Source organism: Orcinus orca, chromosome 5 (assembly GCF_937001465.1).
Source record: "Orcinus orca chromosome 5, mOrcOrc1.1, whole genome shotgun sequence".
Taxonomy (NCBI): Eukaryota; Metazoa; Chordata; class Mammalia; order Artiodactyla; family Delphinidae; genus Orcinus; species Orcinus orca.
In genome coordinates, this window is record NC_064563.1 from 80,973,206 (window position 1) to 80,985,921 (window position 12,716).

Below are 12,716 nucleotides of genomic sequence, written 5' to 3' on the forward strand. Positions count from 1 at the left end.
ATGTGATGAAGCAGATGGTATTTACTTTTGGCAGAGGAGCTGTAAGGATCGGGAATAATGCTCACGAAGTGCCTAGTCCAGCGAGTCATCATTGGTAGCTAGTGTCCTTATTCCTTTTTTATCTCCGCAAATGCATTTAGGGGCCCTCCAGTCTCCTGGGCTCTCCGGAGTCTCGGGATTTGTGACGCTGAATACAGACGGCACTGCTTGGCAATGAAGCATGGCATTTCTCTCTTATGTGCTTCTTTAACTGCTGTGTCGTTATTAAACTTTTCACATGTACCGTGTTCTTTAAGAGGTTGTAAATCCTTGAAGGCAAGTCCAATGTCCCAGTATTTTTTATGCTCCACCAGGGGGCCATGCCCAGCCCCAGCCACAAAGTGGCCTGCTACACATGACTGATCCTGCAGTTGATTGATTGCTTGGCCTGAGAGCAGGCTGGTGCAGGAGAGGAGTGGGGAATGGGACTGGAAAGTGGATTGAGGCCAGCTGAGAATGCCAAGGGAGGATTTTGACTTGAATCCTGTGACTGGAGGCACTGAAGTGGTCTTTGAACGGGGGAGTGGTGTGATGGGCAGTGTGAATAAGTAAGTGTCTTACAAAGATCAATCAGACAGTGGCGAGCAGCATTGTCTCGGGGCAGATGGTTGGCCAGCGTGAGCTGCTGTGGCTCTAGGCCAGATATGACGTGATGGGGTCTGCAGTGGAACGAGAGGAGGGACAATGCCGGACGTTTCCCCATTCACGTGGTGCTGCAGACGGGACAGGGAGTTCGCGAAACGTGGCCAGGTGGAACAGCAAGGTAGACAGAGGTCAGCGCGGCATCTGATACTTTTGGTTTCCTGAGTTTGGGATAAGAGGCCTTGATATGTACAGTGGAAACCCTGCCATAAAGCTATAGGTGGATCTAAAATGTGCGGTCTCATTACTGCAAAGTTCTAAAATGACCAGAGTAAGCCCGTGCTGCCAGCAAGCTGTGCGCTCCGGGAGTCTGGGAGCCAACTGCCCATCACACTATATCAGAATGTATGCTGTTGTGAGGCAGTTTGTCACGGGGTTTTACTGTGTCCCATGAGAGACCTTTCCTGCGTCTATCCTCATTTCTTCCAAAGCTGGCAGGAAGCTGAGGGTGGTTAAGCAGAGGCCCCTTCAGGCCCCCTCCTCTGTCCAGAATCCAGGGGCTTGTCTCCAGCACCCTCCTTTCACTCAGGCAAACCTCAGCCCCATGGGGCACGACCAGGACCCTGGCCTGGCCAGAGAGACTGGTGCTCACAGGAGGACGAGCAGAGCGAGTGAATGGCTGACTGGCTCTACAAAGCAGGTGTTTTATGCATGGAGAACTGCCCCCTTCCTCCTTCCAGCACGCCTTTCATGCTGCCCTGGAGGGAGGGGCCCTTATTGCCAGCTTATCCCAACCTCCCTCCCTGGCAGGGGGTCTGGGCCCCGTTCCACTACCATCTTAAGTAATGGCCACTTGCTCCCAAGCTCCACCCTGGACAGCTCCCATTGTGAAACCCTCGCTACGCGGTGCTGGAATCCGCCTGCTTGCACATTTCACCATCCATCTCTGTCCTGCTTTAGAGCCCATGAAATGAACCTGTTGCCTTTTGTAATGGCTGCCTGAGACACTGCAGTAAAAAAGACGTGATGATATATTATTGGTCTGATGGCTGCTTTTATGAAAGGAACTCTAAACTGCCACCCACTCCTATAGTCAGAGACACTTTCACTCTCCTGTGCTTGGAGCTTTAATTTTCTTAAGAACATTCTCTGCTCTGGAAGCTCTGGAGTGGCCTTTGGCCAAAAGCAGCAAATGTGGAGAAGAAAAGAGCTCAGGCGCTGGTGCCAGGGGGGTCTCGCAGGTCCCCTCAGGCGGCCAGGATGGGGCAGGGCAGGGCAGGCGTGTCCATGGAGAATCTGGTCTCCTCTTTCTTCTCTGGGAGAATTGTGAGCAGGAGAGGCTGAGGGCAAGGGATCCTGAGTGAGGGGCTGGGGCCAGCATCTGCTCTGTGTTTTTCTTCACTCTTTTCTTATCCTATCATGGATTGGAAAGACAAGGCACTTCATCTCTTGGCTTGAGAACCCTGACAAAAGTGGCCCTGGAACAGCAGTTCTAATGCTGTTCATTGCAATCACCTGAGGAGTGTTTCAAAGACTCTGGTGCCTGGGCTTACTCCAGTCCAGAAGGCCCGGAAATAGGAGGGATTTTTGTTTCGTTTGCTTAAGCCTTTTAAAAGATCCCCAGGAGATTCTAATTTGTTGTCAAGACTGGGAACAACTGTTCTAGAACTGGTTAGGCCCTAAATGAAAGAAGTAGCATGAGGCAAATTGCATTCCTCCAGAATCTTCTGTTTTTATCTGTGTAGATCAATTCAGATTATCTGCTCTCATCCATTCTCCCTACTGGCAGACATTTGTTTTTGATGGATAGAATCGTATATATGTATGTATGTATTATTATTATTAATCACTCGTCATGGCTAGTTTTTTTTTAAGCTATTTAATCTATGTTGCTTATAAAGTGCCGTATCAATGCTTCTAGAGTTTGATGCCCATTTCTGAGAACTGAGGGAAATACACTCAGGAGTGGGCTTTACTGAGTTCTGATTGGCTGAATCTGCTAGCAGCAAATTTGACCCAAATGTCAGCCAGTAAGCAGAACCTCAAAACCACAGGATGCTGAGACTACTTTTGCACATGTATTGTATTCAGTACTATGATGTCTAGTTTGATGTATTTGCTCCGAAACACACCTAAATCAAACCATTGATCCCAAATGAAAATACGAGCACCCGTACGTTGTATAATTCACACAAATTGTCCTTGAGAGAATAAAATGGAAACATAGTCTTGAGAAACAGATGAGTGTTCTGGATTCCCAGGTGGGCCAGGGTATGTTTACTGGGGTCCAGCGAGGCTGTCACTCACTGAAACCCCACGCATCACCTCCTTTATCGGAGGTCATGAGCAGGGGCTACTCTTCACTGCGGTGCGCAGGCTTCTCATTGCGGTGGCTTCTCTTGTTGCGGAGCACGGGCTGTACGCATGCAGGCTTCAGTAGTTGTGGCACATGGGCTCAGTAGTTGTGGCTCACGGGCTCTAGAGTGCAGGCTCAGTAGTTGTAGCGCACAGGCTTAGTTGCTCCGCAGCATGTGGATCTTCCCAGACCAGGGCTCGAACCCACGTCCCCTGCATTGGCAGGCAGACTCTCAACCACTGAGCCGCCAGGGAAGCCCCACCCTCTTCCTTATAAGGTCTCTGTATAAGCTCTTTTCTCTTTGGTCTATTGAACTCACTGAAAATAAAGAACTCACCTGACAGGTGACTTTGCCTGAAGTTTCAAGAGAAAAGAAAGATTCTATCCTGAAGACACCAAAAGGGGCAGCCCCTTGACTCCTTTGTGTATCCCTTTAGCCCTGGGCAGCCTTAGCCCCTTTGGCCAAAGGAAAATCCCTCTGCAGACTCATGTCATCGCATGGGCTCCCCCACCCTCTTTGTCATCCAGCACCTCCTTAACCCCAAACTTCTTCTGCTTTCTAACCTCCAGTTACTGCCTCACTCTCACTCTCAGTGCTCTCCTAGACCCTCTGCAGCAGGCCCACTGCTGTAGAGCAGCCAGACCTGGCCAGAGAGGGTGGAAATTGGCGAAAGGAGGCAGAAGGGACCCAGCGAATCCCCTGAGGTTGGCAGTGGGCTCTCTGGGTATTGGAGGGAACTTCCTTCAGGCTCCAGAATCTGATATTCTGTTTACTTAGCAATGGACAGCAAATCCTGATTCCACAATTCCCATATTGTTTTTCCCCTCCTTGGAGTCTTACCAGTAGAGATTTAACTCTTGTTGTTGTTATTAAAAACTGTAGAGGATACAATGACTAAGTCAGAAGTAAAAAGGGAAGAGAGGAGCCTAGGTTATGAGAAGTGGGGGCTTTGGGACATGCATCAGCGTGTGAACCGTTACCTCTCCGGGTTCATTTGAGATAGATCTGCCTAGGAATAATGGGGACCTGGGATGTGACCCCTGGCTCATCCCAGCCTGAGCTCGTTCTTATGATGCCAGTGCATTGGCCTCTGGGTCCTACCACTGAGCAGCACAAACGTGTGGATGCCCAGGTGACCCTGGACTATGCCCAGGTGTCCCCTGACCCTGCACCTGTGTTTTGAGGCACGGGCTCACGTTCACTCAGTGTGTGAAGTAAGACACAGCCTCCAGCTGGGAAGCAGGTGCATGAGGGGAAGAGTGTGGTGGGGAGGTCTAGGTTCTAGCCTCAGCTCTGCCACGTACAGTTTGCGTGATCCTGGGGAAACGCCTATTCCCTTCTCTGTGACTGTTTCTTCCGTTGTAGAATGAAAAGGTTGTTTTGTGGATCCCAGTGATTCTCAGTCTGGCTCCCATTAGAATCACCCTCAAGCATTTTTGTTTTTTGCGGTACGAGGGCCTCTCACTGTTGTGGCCTCTCCCGTTGCGGAGCACAGGCTCCGGACGCGCAGGCTCAGCGGCCATGACTCACGGGCCCAGCCACTCTGCGGCATGTGGGATCTTCCCGGACCAGGGCACAAACCCGCGTCCCCTGCATCGGCAGGCGGACTCTCAGCCACTGTGCCACCAGGGAAGCCCCCCCCCTCAAGCTTTTAAATCCCCAGCCCACCCACCCAGAAATTCTTGTCTGGGGTGGGCCCATGTATCAGTATTTTTAAAAAAGATCCTTTAGGGACTTCCCTGGTAGTCCAGTGGTTAAGACTGCACTCCCAGTGCAGAGGGCCTGGGTTCGATCCCTGGACAGGGAACTAGATCCCACATGCCTCAACTAAGAGCCCGCATTCCGCAACAGAGATCTCTCACGCCGCAACTAAGACCCGGCGCAGCCAAATAAATAAATAACTACTATTTTTTTTTAATGAAGGAAATTTTTTTTAAAAAGCTCCTTTAGTGATTCTAACGTGCAGCCAGGGTTGAGAACCACTGGGCCAGATCATCTGTAAGGTCCTTTCCATCACTATAATCATAGTGTCTAGCAGGGAGGAACTACCTCTTTGGATTTCTGTTCACCATATCTTCACCTGTGGCCCTAGATGAGGACTGTGGGGCACCCAGACTCAGGGGAGGCAGTAATCTCTTGGCTAAGTGTGTGGGTTCTGGAGCACCATAGTGTGAGTCCATGGTCGGCTCTGGGTTTCCTCCATGTAACATGAAGATAATAAGAGTACCTTCTGCATTGAGTTGTTGTATTGAGTTAATTCATGCTTCTAAAGTGCTTAAAACGTTGCCTGGCACACAGTAAGTACTCAGTGAACTTCGTTATTATTGTGGAGGACAACTGAATGAAAGAAGTGCCCAGAGGAGAGTGTCCAGGTGTATTCTTGGGATGCAGGTGATGGTGGGAGTCCAGTGGGCTTGAGTCTCTGGACCTCTGTCTGGCAGGGCATGCCTGGGGGCACGGGACCCGTACTGCGGCTGGGACGGGAAGCAGCAACGTTGCAGCACGCTTGAGGACAGCTCCAACATGAGCCTCTGGACCCAGAACATCACAGCATGTCCTGTGAGAACCCTTTTGTACCCCCCACCAGGGACCTCTTCCCCCGAATTCAGGCCCTGACTCTCCATCAGTGTCCCCACAGCCCTGGGACCTTGTACCTTCCCTGCCCCTGCCTTGTGTGACAGGGTCCTGCTCCTGGTGTGTGTCTTCAGGTGCGAAATGTGACTCGGGATGGGGGCTTCGGCCCATGGTCACCATGGCAACCGTGTGAGCACTTAGATGGGGACAACTCAGGTTCTTGCCTGTGTCGGGCCCGGGCCTGTGACTCCCCCCGACCCCGCTGTGGGGGCTGTGACTGCCTGGGGCCAGCCATCCACGTTGCCAACTGCTCCAGGTATGTGAGGATGCAGGGCTTGCTGGCAGTGGCCTTGGAATGGGGGAGGGGGGGATGGAGGGAACGGGGCATCCCCAGCCAGCTGTTTGCACTAAGGGACAGAAAACACTTCAGGGCTATGCAGGGCACTGGACAGGTGGCTGATGTCTGAGGCAGGAAACATGAGCCCTGGGAGGGTTTCCACTCCAGTGGGAGAGAACTTTCTGCCTTGCGGTGCTCTTCATACAAAGAGGCGTGGGAGTTATCCCTAGCCAGATCATATCCTCAACAAGCCTTGCAGTCCCAAACAGGAGGGACAGCATGGGATGGTGGTAGCTACCTAACCACTCTGAGCTTCTCTAAATGAGGGTTACAGTGCCCACCCTGAAGGTTGTTGGGAGGGTTAAATGAGATCATATTATATATATATTTAGAGAGAGAGAGAAAGAGAGAGCGAGCGAGCTTGCACACTGCCTACTACCTGAGGACTCCCTAAAGTGATTAAAAGAAATAACCCATAATTCTTGACACTCTTAAAATAATTTTATATACACTACATTTATTAATTTAACCATCACAGCCTCATGGGGTAGGAATACAATCATTATCCTTACTTTAAAGATAAGAGTATGATGAGGCGCAGAAGGTTTCGGTAATTTGCCCGGCCTTAAACAGCCAGTAATTGGTAGTGCCAAAATTTGAAAATTAGGGGCAAAGGAGACAAGAGTGGGTGGTGTCTTGAGGTTGGAGCAAAGCATGTGCAGTAGTAGAACGGGGGAGAGAGCATGGGTTTGAATACCAGGGTCTGCCAACCAACAAGGCTGAAACAAAGGTTGCAGATGGCAAAGGCCTTCTCTAGAGAATATGTCCTTTTCCCCTGCGAGTAGAGGCCATGTGGGTATATCTTTGTGCTCTAACCCTAAGCACAGCCTGATATATGGAAGAAGGCTCTCAATGCATGTTTGAGGAGTGAACAAATGAATGAATAAGTCATTCCTGAGAAGGCCTGGTTAGGAACTATCTCCTGTCAATAGCACTTCCTGACAACAATACAAAATCCATCTGTGCAGATGTGATTAGATCTGAGAAGCTAGAGCTCAGAGGGTCATTTGTCTCTATCCCCTCCGGCCCCACCAGGAACGGGGCGTGGACACCGTGGTCATCGTGGGCCCTATGCAGCACCTCCTGTGGGATTGGATTCCAGGTCCGCCAGCGAAGTTGCAGCAACCCTGCTCCACGCCACGGGGGCCGCATCTGCGTGGGCAAGAGCCGGGAGGAACGGTGAGCTAGGGCGTGGCTGTTGGCTTCTGCGACAAGCCAGCCCCGAGGTCGCCGACTTCCCAGGCCCCCTAGAAGGTGGCCTGGATTCTCCAGGTGGTCCAGTGGACCCTCGTTTTCCCAGTCTCGCAATCTCAGTGACCTCTCATAGGGAAAGGGGTGCCCGTTCCCTAGAGTAACGACTCCTCCCCCTCTCCCCGTCAGGTTCTGTAACGAAAACACGCCTTGCCCGGTGCCCATCTTCTGGGCATCCTGGGGCTCCTGGAGCAAGTGCAGCAGCCACTGTGGGAGCGGTGTGCAATCGCGGCGTCGGGCCTGTGAGAACGGCAACTCCTGCCCGGGCTGCGGCGTGGTGAGGGCCGGGCCGGGGGCGGGCGCGGGATGCCTGGACCTCGAGCCAAGAGGAGTGCAGAGAAGGGGCGGGGGGCGGAGCGCGGGACAGGCCTGGGGCTGCGAGGCTGTGCAACAGCACCAGTCCTCCTCCCGAAGGAGTTCAAGACTTGCAACCATGAAGGCTGCCCCGAAGTGCGGCGCAACACGCCGTGGACGCCCTGGCTACCAGTGAACGTGACCCAGGGTGGGGCGCGGCAGGAGCAGCGCTTCCGCTTCACGTGCCGCGCGCCGCTGGCCGACCCCCACGGGCTGCAGTTTGGCCGGAGGAGGACGGAGACCCGAACCTGCCCCGCGGACGGCTCTGGAGCCTGCGACACGGACGGTACAGCCCTGCGTCTCCCCACCCGCCACCCTCCCTCCCAGGCCCAGAGCGATGGGGCGGGGCCGGGAGTGAGAGCTGGGGGAGGAGGGGGCAGGGAGGGGATGTGCGGTTTGGAAGAAGGCGGGAGGTCTTTGGGCTGCCGTGGGAGCCCTCTGTGGCTGAGGCCAGCCCCCCTGTATCCCCCCAGCCTTGGTGGAGGAGCTCCTGCGCAGCGGGGGCACCTCCCCGCACACGGTGAGCGGGGGCTGGGCCGCCTGGGGCCCGTGGACCTCCTGCTCCCGAGACTGTGAGCTGGGCTTCCGCGTCCGCAAGAGAACATGCACAAACCCGGAGCCCCGCAACGGGGGCCTGCCGTGTGTGGGTGACGCTGCCGAGTACCAGGACTGCAACCCCCAAGCTTGTCCAGGTAACCCTCCACTAAGGAATCTTGGCCCAGGGAACCCCTCGACCAGGGAACCCCCATCGGGGAGACTCCCAGGCCTCCCCAGGCTACAACTAACTCCTGCTTGGAGACCTCTCCTCCCTGCCAACTCTGTACAGGGCCCCCAGAGCAATTTTCTGCCCTGAACATGGACACGGCAGCTACTCGCAGGGACCAGGGCATTTCCTTACCCTCCGTGTCGCTGTTTTCTCTCCTTTAATGGGTTAGCTAGACAAGGAGCTTGATTTGAGGCGAGGTTGGTTTTTGGTGTCCCCTCTGCAGCCTGCATTTCTCCTGCCACCCCTGAGGGGAGGGGGACTCCCTGACAGTGGACCGTAGGGCTGGAGCAGGGTGGATGTTGAGGGCAGTGTGGCCCTGAGAGGCCTAGCCTGGGTTGGGCCATGCCTGCACCTGCAACCCCTCTTCACCCACCCCATCGCCTTGCAGTGCGGGGTGCCTGGTCCTGCTGGACCTCTTGGTCCCCATGCTCAGCCTCCTGCGGTGGCGGCCACTATCAACGCACCCGTTCCTGCAGCAGCCCCGCCCCCTCTCCGGGCGAGGACATCTGTCTCGGGCTGCACACGGAGGAGGCGCTGTGTGCCACACAGGCCTGCCCAGGTACGAAGTGCATCTGGCAGGGCCTGGGGAGCAATGCGGAGCCTGCGCATCCCCACTGAGGGGGTCTGGGTGGTTAACCTCATCCCAACCCACAACACACAGAAGGCTGGTCGCCATGGTCTGAGTGGAGTGCATGCACGGAGGATGGAGTCCAAAGCCGTGGCCGGTACTGCGAGGAGCTGGTCCCCGGGCCCAGCACTTGTGCTGGAAACAGCAGCCAGAGCCGCCCCTGCCCCTCCAGGGAGATGCCCGGTAGGTCTCGGAGCCAGCGCCTTCACACCAACCCTTCCTGCCCTGAGCCCCAGCTTCCTTCCCCTTCTGAAGCATCCTGCGGGGTGCAGGATGAAATGCCGGGGTGGGAGGTTCGCACACTTTGGGCCTTTGCACTTCCTCATTTGACGGATGGGCCTACCTTTCTCAGAGGTGGGGCCTGGGGGGAGACCAAGGGAAATGAAGGTCCCCAGGTGCAGTCCCACAGGTCGGCGCTGACCCAGGGGTCCTCCGAGACACACACCAACACACACCGCCCTGGAGGGACTCACGTCCTCTGCTCCCTGCCTCTTACACCCACTCTGCTTGTCTTCCTGCAGTGATCCTGCCTGCCTCCAGTGTGGATGAGGCCACTGGCTGTGGAGGTAAAAGGAACCTGCCCCACCTCATGATGATCCACGCCCCCCCCCCCACAAGGAGGAGACCCACCTACTCTGAAACCTGGAGTCTCTCCACTTCTCGCTCCAGACCCACAAACCTTGTTGAGGTCCCGCACTGCTTTAGACCACGTGTAGGAGAGTCTGGGCAATTCCATCCATGCCCCTCAGCTAAGAAGTGGTGGTCAAGTCTGTATTCAAGAAGAGTCACCCAACTCCACACCACTGGCTGCCTCCTCCGACCCAAGCCACAGGTGGTCCTGTGAGACAGGCCCCTGGTGACAGGCCACGCAGCCTTCCTGTTTCTGATGACTCTGGCTTCAAAGCCCTTCCCTTTATGTCTCAGAGCCTCCTATTGGGGGGCAGTTGGGGGTCTTCACAGTGGCCCTTTCCTTACCTCTTGTCTCTTCCCTCTCCCAGAGTTCAGTCTCCTCCACCTGCTGGCCACAGGCATCTCTTGCTTCGTGGGCTCTGGGCTGCTGACCTTGGCGGTGTACCTGTACTGCCAGCACTGCCGGCACCAGTCCCAGGAGTCCACGCTCGTCCATCCCGCCACCCCCAACCACCTGCATTACAAGGGCGGGGGTGCCCCCAAGAATGAGAAGTACACACCCATGGAATTCAAGGTGGGAGTCCTCTCGGAGAAGCAGAGGGCAGGGTGAAGGGTGCAGTGGTCCTGGCCCTACGCTGGACATAACTAGGCTGGGCACTCGGGAGAGAGCAGTGGCATGGTGGGCAGAACACTGTGTCAGGAGCCAGACGTTCTCTCATTGACTGGCTCCTGATTTCCTTGCTCTGGCCTGTCCTCTTTCCCCGTCTCTCCCTTCACCCCTTCCTCTCTTGTTCTTTCCTTCTCCCACAGACCCTGAATAAGAATAACCTGATCCCCGATGACAGAGCCAACTTCTACCCATTGCAGCAGACCAATGTGTACACGACCACCTACTACCCGAGTCCACTGAACAAACACAGCTTCCGGCCTGAGGCCTCACCTGGACAACGGTGCTTCCCCAACAGCTGATACCACTGTCCTGGGGACTTGGGCTCCTTGCCTTCCTAAGGCACAGAGCAGGTGGAGGTGGGACGGTGGAGCCAGTTTGGTTTTCTCCCTCTGCACTAGGCCAAGAACTTGCTGCCTTGCCTTGTGGGGTCCCATCTGGCTTCAAAGAGCTCTGGCTGGCGGTGACCATGGGGGAGAGGGCTGGCTTCAGGCTGGCACACGGCTGCAGTTCCAGCTCAGCCCGGGTCTCTCATGGCCTCCTTGGAACCCACCGTCATGCTGATCTCCCCTGCCATGTCTGGGCTGTGGACCTACTAGGCGTGTGAGGGAATTGGAGAGTGGAGATGGCAGGAGGGCAGGCTTTTAGGTTTGGGTTGGAAATGACAGCCCGTGTAGCTATCAGGGGCCGAGTGTGCCCCTCTTTGGCTGGCCCCAGGAAGGGCCTGGGCTACATCCTGATTATCTCTGAAAGAAACTAGTCAAATGACCCCAGTAGTTCTGGATTCTCTGCCCAGGGCTGGGTCATTGTGGTGCTGCCCCAGTGTGACATGGGGACCAAGGCTGGAGCAGGTTGTCCACCTTTGCCTAGCAGTCTGTGCTTTACCCAGCGACATCCCTCTGGTCAGAGGCAGTGAGGACTGGGGGCTGGAGACTGATCTGTGCTGAGAAGTCCTTTAATCTGGGCTGGCACATTCCTCGGCCTTTCAATCAGAGTGCACGAAAGGTGACCCAGGAGGAAGGGAGGCGGGAGGCCAGTGGAGACGGCTTTCCAGTTGCTGCTCAACAGAGCTGTTGGCTGAGACCCGCGTGGGAGTCTCTGCTGGGCCCTCATCTGTTCAGGAACGCACACATGTACACACACAATCACAATCTGCCGCAGCAACAAAAAGGATGTTGGGCTGTGGCGTTATTAAAGATGATATCCAGTCTCCAAATGTAACGTCGTCTTCGTGCATATGTGTGTGGGCTTCTCTTGGCCCGGTCTGGTCAATTAGAGCAATGCACTGGGGTGACAGATGGTCTTCTCAGGGTGGGGGAGATGACCCCAGTAGAGTTTGACTTTAATAGAGGATAACTTTCCATTTGTGAGTAAATCTCCACATACACACGTTGCCCTAAACCCTTGTTGGAAAAGAGGGATAATCACAGATTCACAAGTAGGGACACAAGTACACCAAAGGCAATACAACAGGAGATTTCTGCCCATTGCCTTAGCAGCTCTAATCGGCAGCACTTCCACAGTGGAAATGTGTGAGTCCAGCAGGGGAGTATTGATGAAGATTATTTTATGAGGTGCTTACATTGCTGAGTTTAATAAAACCAGAATTGACTGAGAAATGAGTAAATCTGTGAGGTGGGGGAAGCCCTCTGTAGTTTTGGCTGGATTAAATCAAAATAGCCTCAAAGCCTCAGCCCACCACATCCGTGCCACCATTTTGGATGAGATTGATGGACATGTTAAGTTTAGAGAGGAATTTCCTGACTTAATTGGCTGGATCAATTACAGGATTTGCAGCAAAATCTATTTGTAGGTCAGGCTGTAAAGTGTGAGATCCCGGTGGTAGAGGAAGTAGAGGGAGGGGAGGAGGAGGAAGAAAGGAGCACTCCTGGACCTCGTGTCTTGGACTCCCTTGTGCTTACTGGCTCAACTGCAATAGCCGTGTCCTCAGGCCAAGGTGGAGCCCAGTCAGTGAGAGCTCAGGGGACATAATGAGTATTTCTGCAGTTTGGGGATTCCTCACTGAGTTTCTATTCACCCCATGAATCCAGAGCCTGTAGGGGCCTGTGTTAGATCTTGGGGTTTTGGATTCCCTTGAACCTGGTAGAGCCAATGAAGTTCAAGAGTGTTCTAGGGCCCAGGGTGCCTGCTTCACAGGGACCACTCATATATGTCAGGCACTGGTCAGGTCTGTAGCAAGCAGTCATGAAGAATTCCCGGGTCATGCCCAGCCACTTTTGACTGGAATGGCATCAGTGGAGTGGAAACCCATGTGTGTCATGGCAAAATACACACCGCGTGTGTGTGCATGCACGCACCATCTGTTACATAAAAGTATCAGTCCTTCACATGAATTAATCATAATTTATTTAAACCACTCTGATTTGTTTCAAATTTTTCTTTACCAAAGAATGCTATTATGGACCTTCTTATCCGTATCTCTATGTCCTTAGGATAAATTCCCAGAAGCG

The 12,716-nt window shown here is 54.2% G+C and overlaps 1 protein-coding gene across 1 annotated transcript in view; it reads left to right on the forward strand.

The window, feature by feature from the left end:
• The window catches only part of SEMA5B (semaphorin 5B), a 118,465-nt gene extending 107,008 nt beyond the window's left edge, over nucleotides 1-11,457 (forward strand). The window contains exons 12-22 of the mRNA XM_033403372.2: nucleotides 5,420-5,537; nucleotides 5,687-5,868; nucleotides 6,985-7,128; nucleotides 7,330-7,477; nucleotides 7,615-7,840; nucleotides 8,028-8,246; nucleotides 8,709-8,879; nucleotides 8,982-9,131; nucleotides 9,470-9,514; nucleotides 9,947-10,152; nucleotides 10,389-11,457. Of these exons, the coding sequence (XP_033259263.1) occupies nucleotides 5,420-5,537; nucleotides 5,687-5,868; nucleotides 6,985-7,128; nucleotides 7,330-7,477; nucleotides 7,615-7,840; nucleotides 8,028-8,246; nucleotides 8,709-8,879; nucleotides 8,982-9,131; nucleotides 9,470-9,514; nucleotides 9,947-10,152; nucleotides 10,389-10,547 (1,768 nt within the window). The 3' untranslated portion in view covers nucleotides 10,548-11,457. The remainder of the gene's footprint in view (nucleotides 1-5,419; nucleotides 5,538-5,686; nucleotides 5,869-6,984; nucleotides 7,129-7,329; nucleotides 7,478-7,614; nucleotides 7,841-8,027; nucleotides 8,247-8,708; nucleotides 8,880-8,981; nucleotides 9,132-9,469; nucleotides 9,515-9,946; nucleotides 10,153-10,388) is intronic.
• Nucleotides 11,458-12,716: the final 1,259 nt, after the last annotated feature.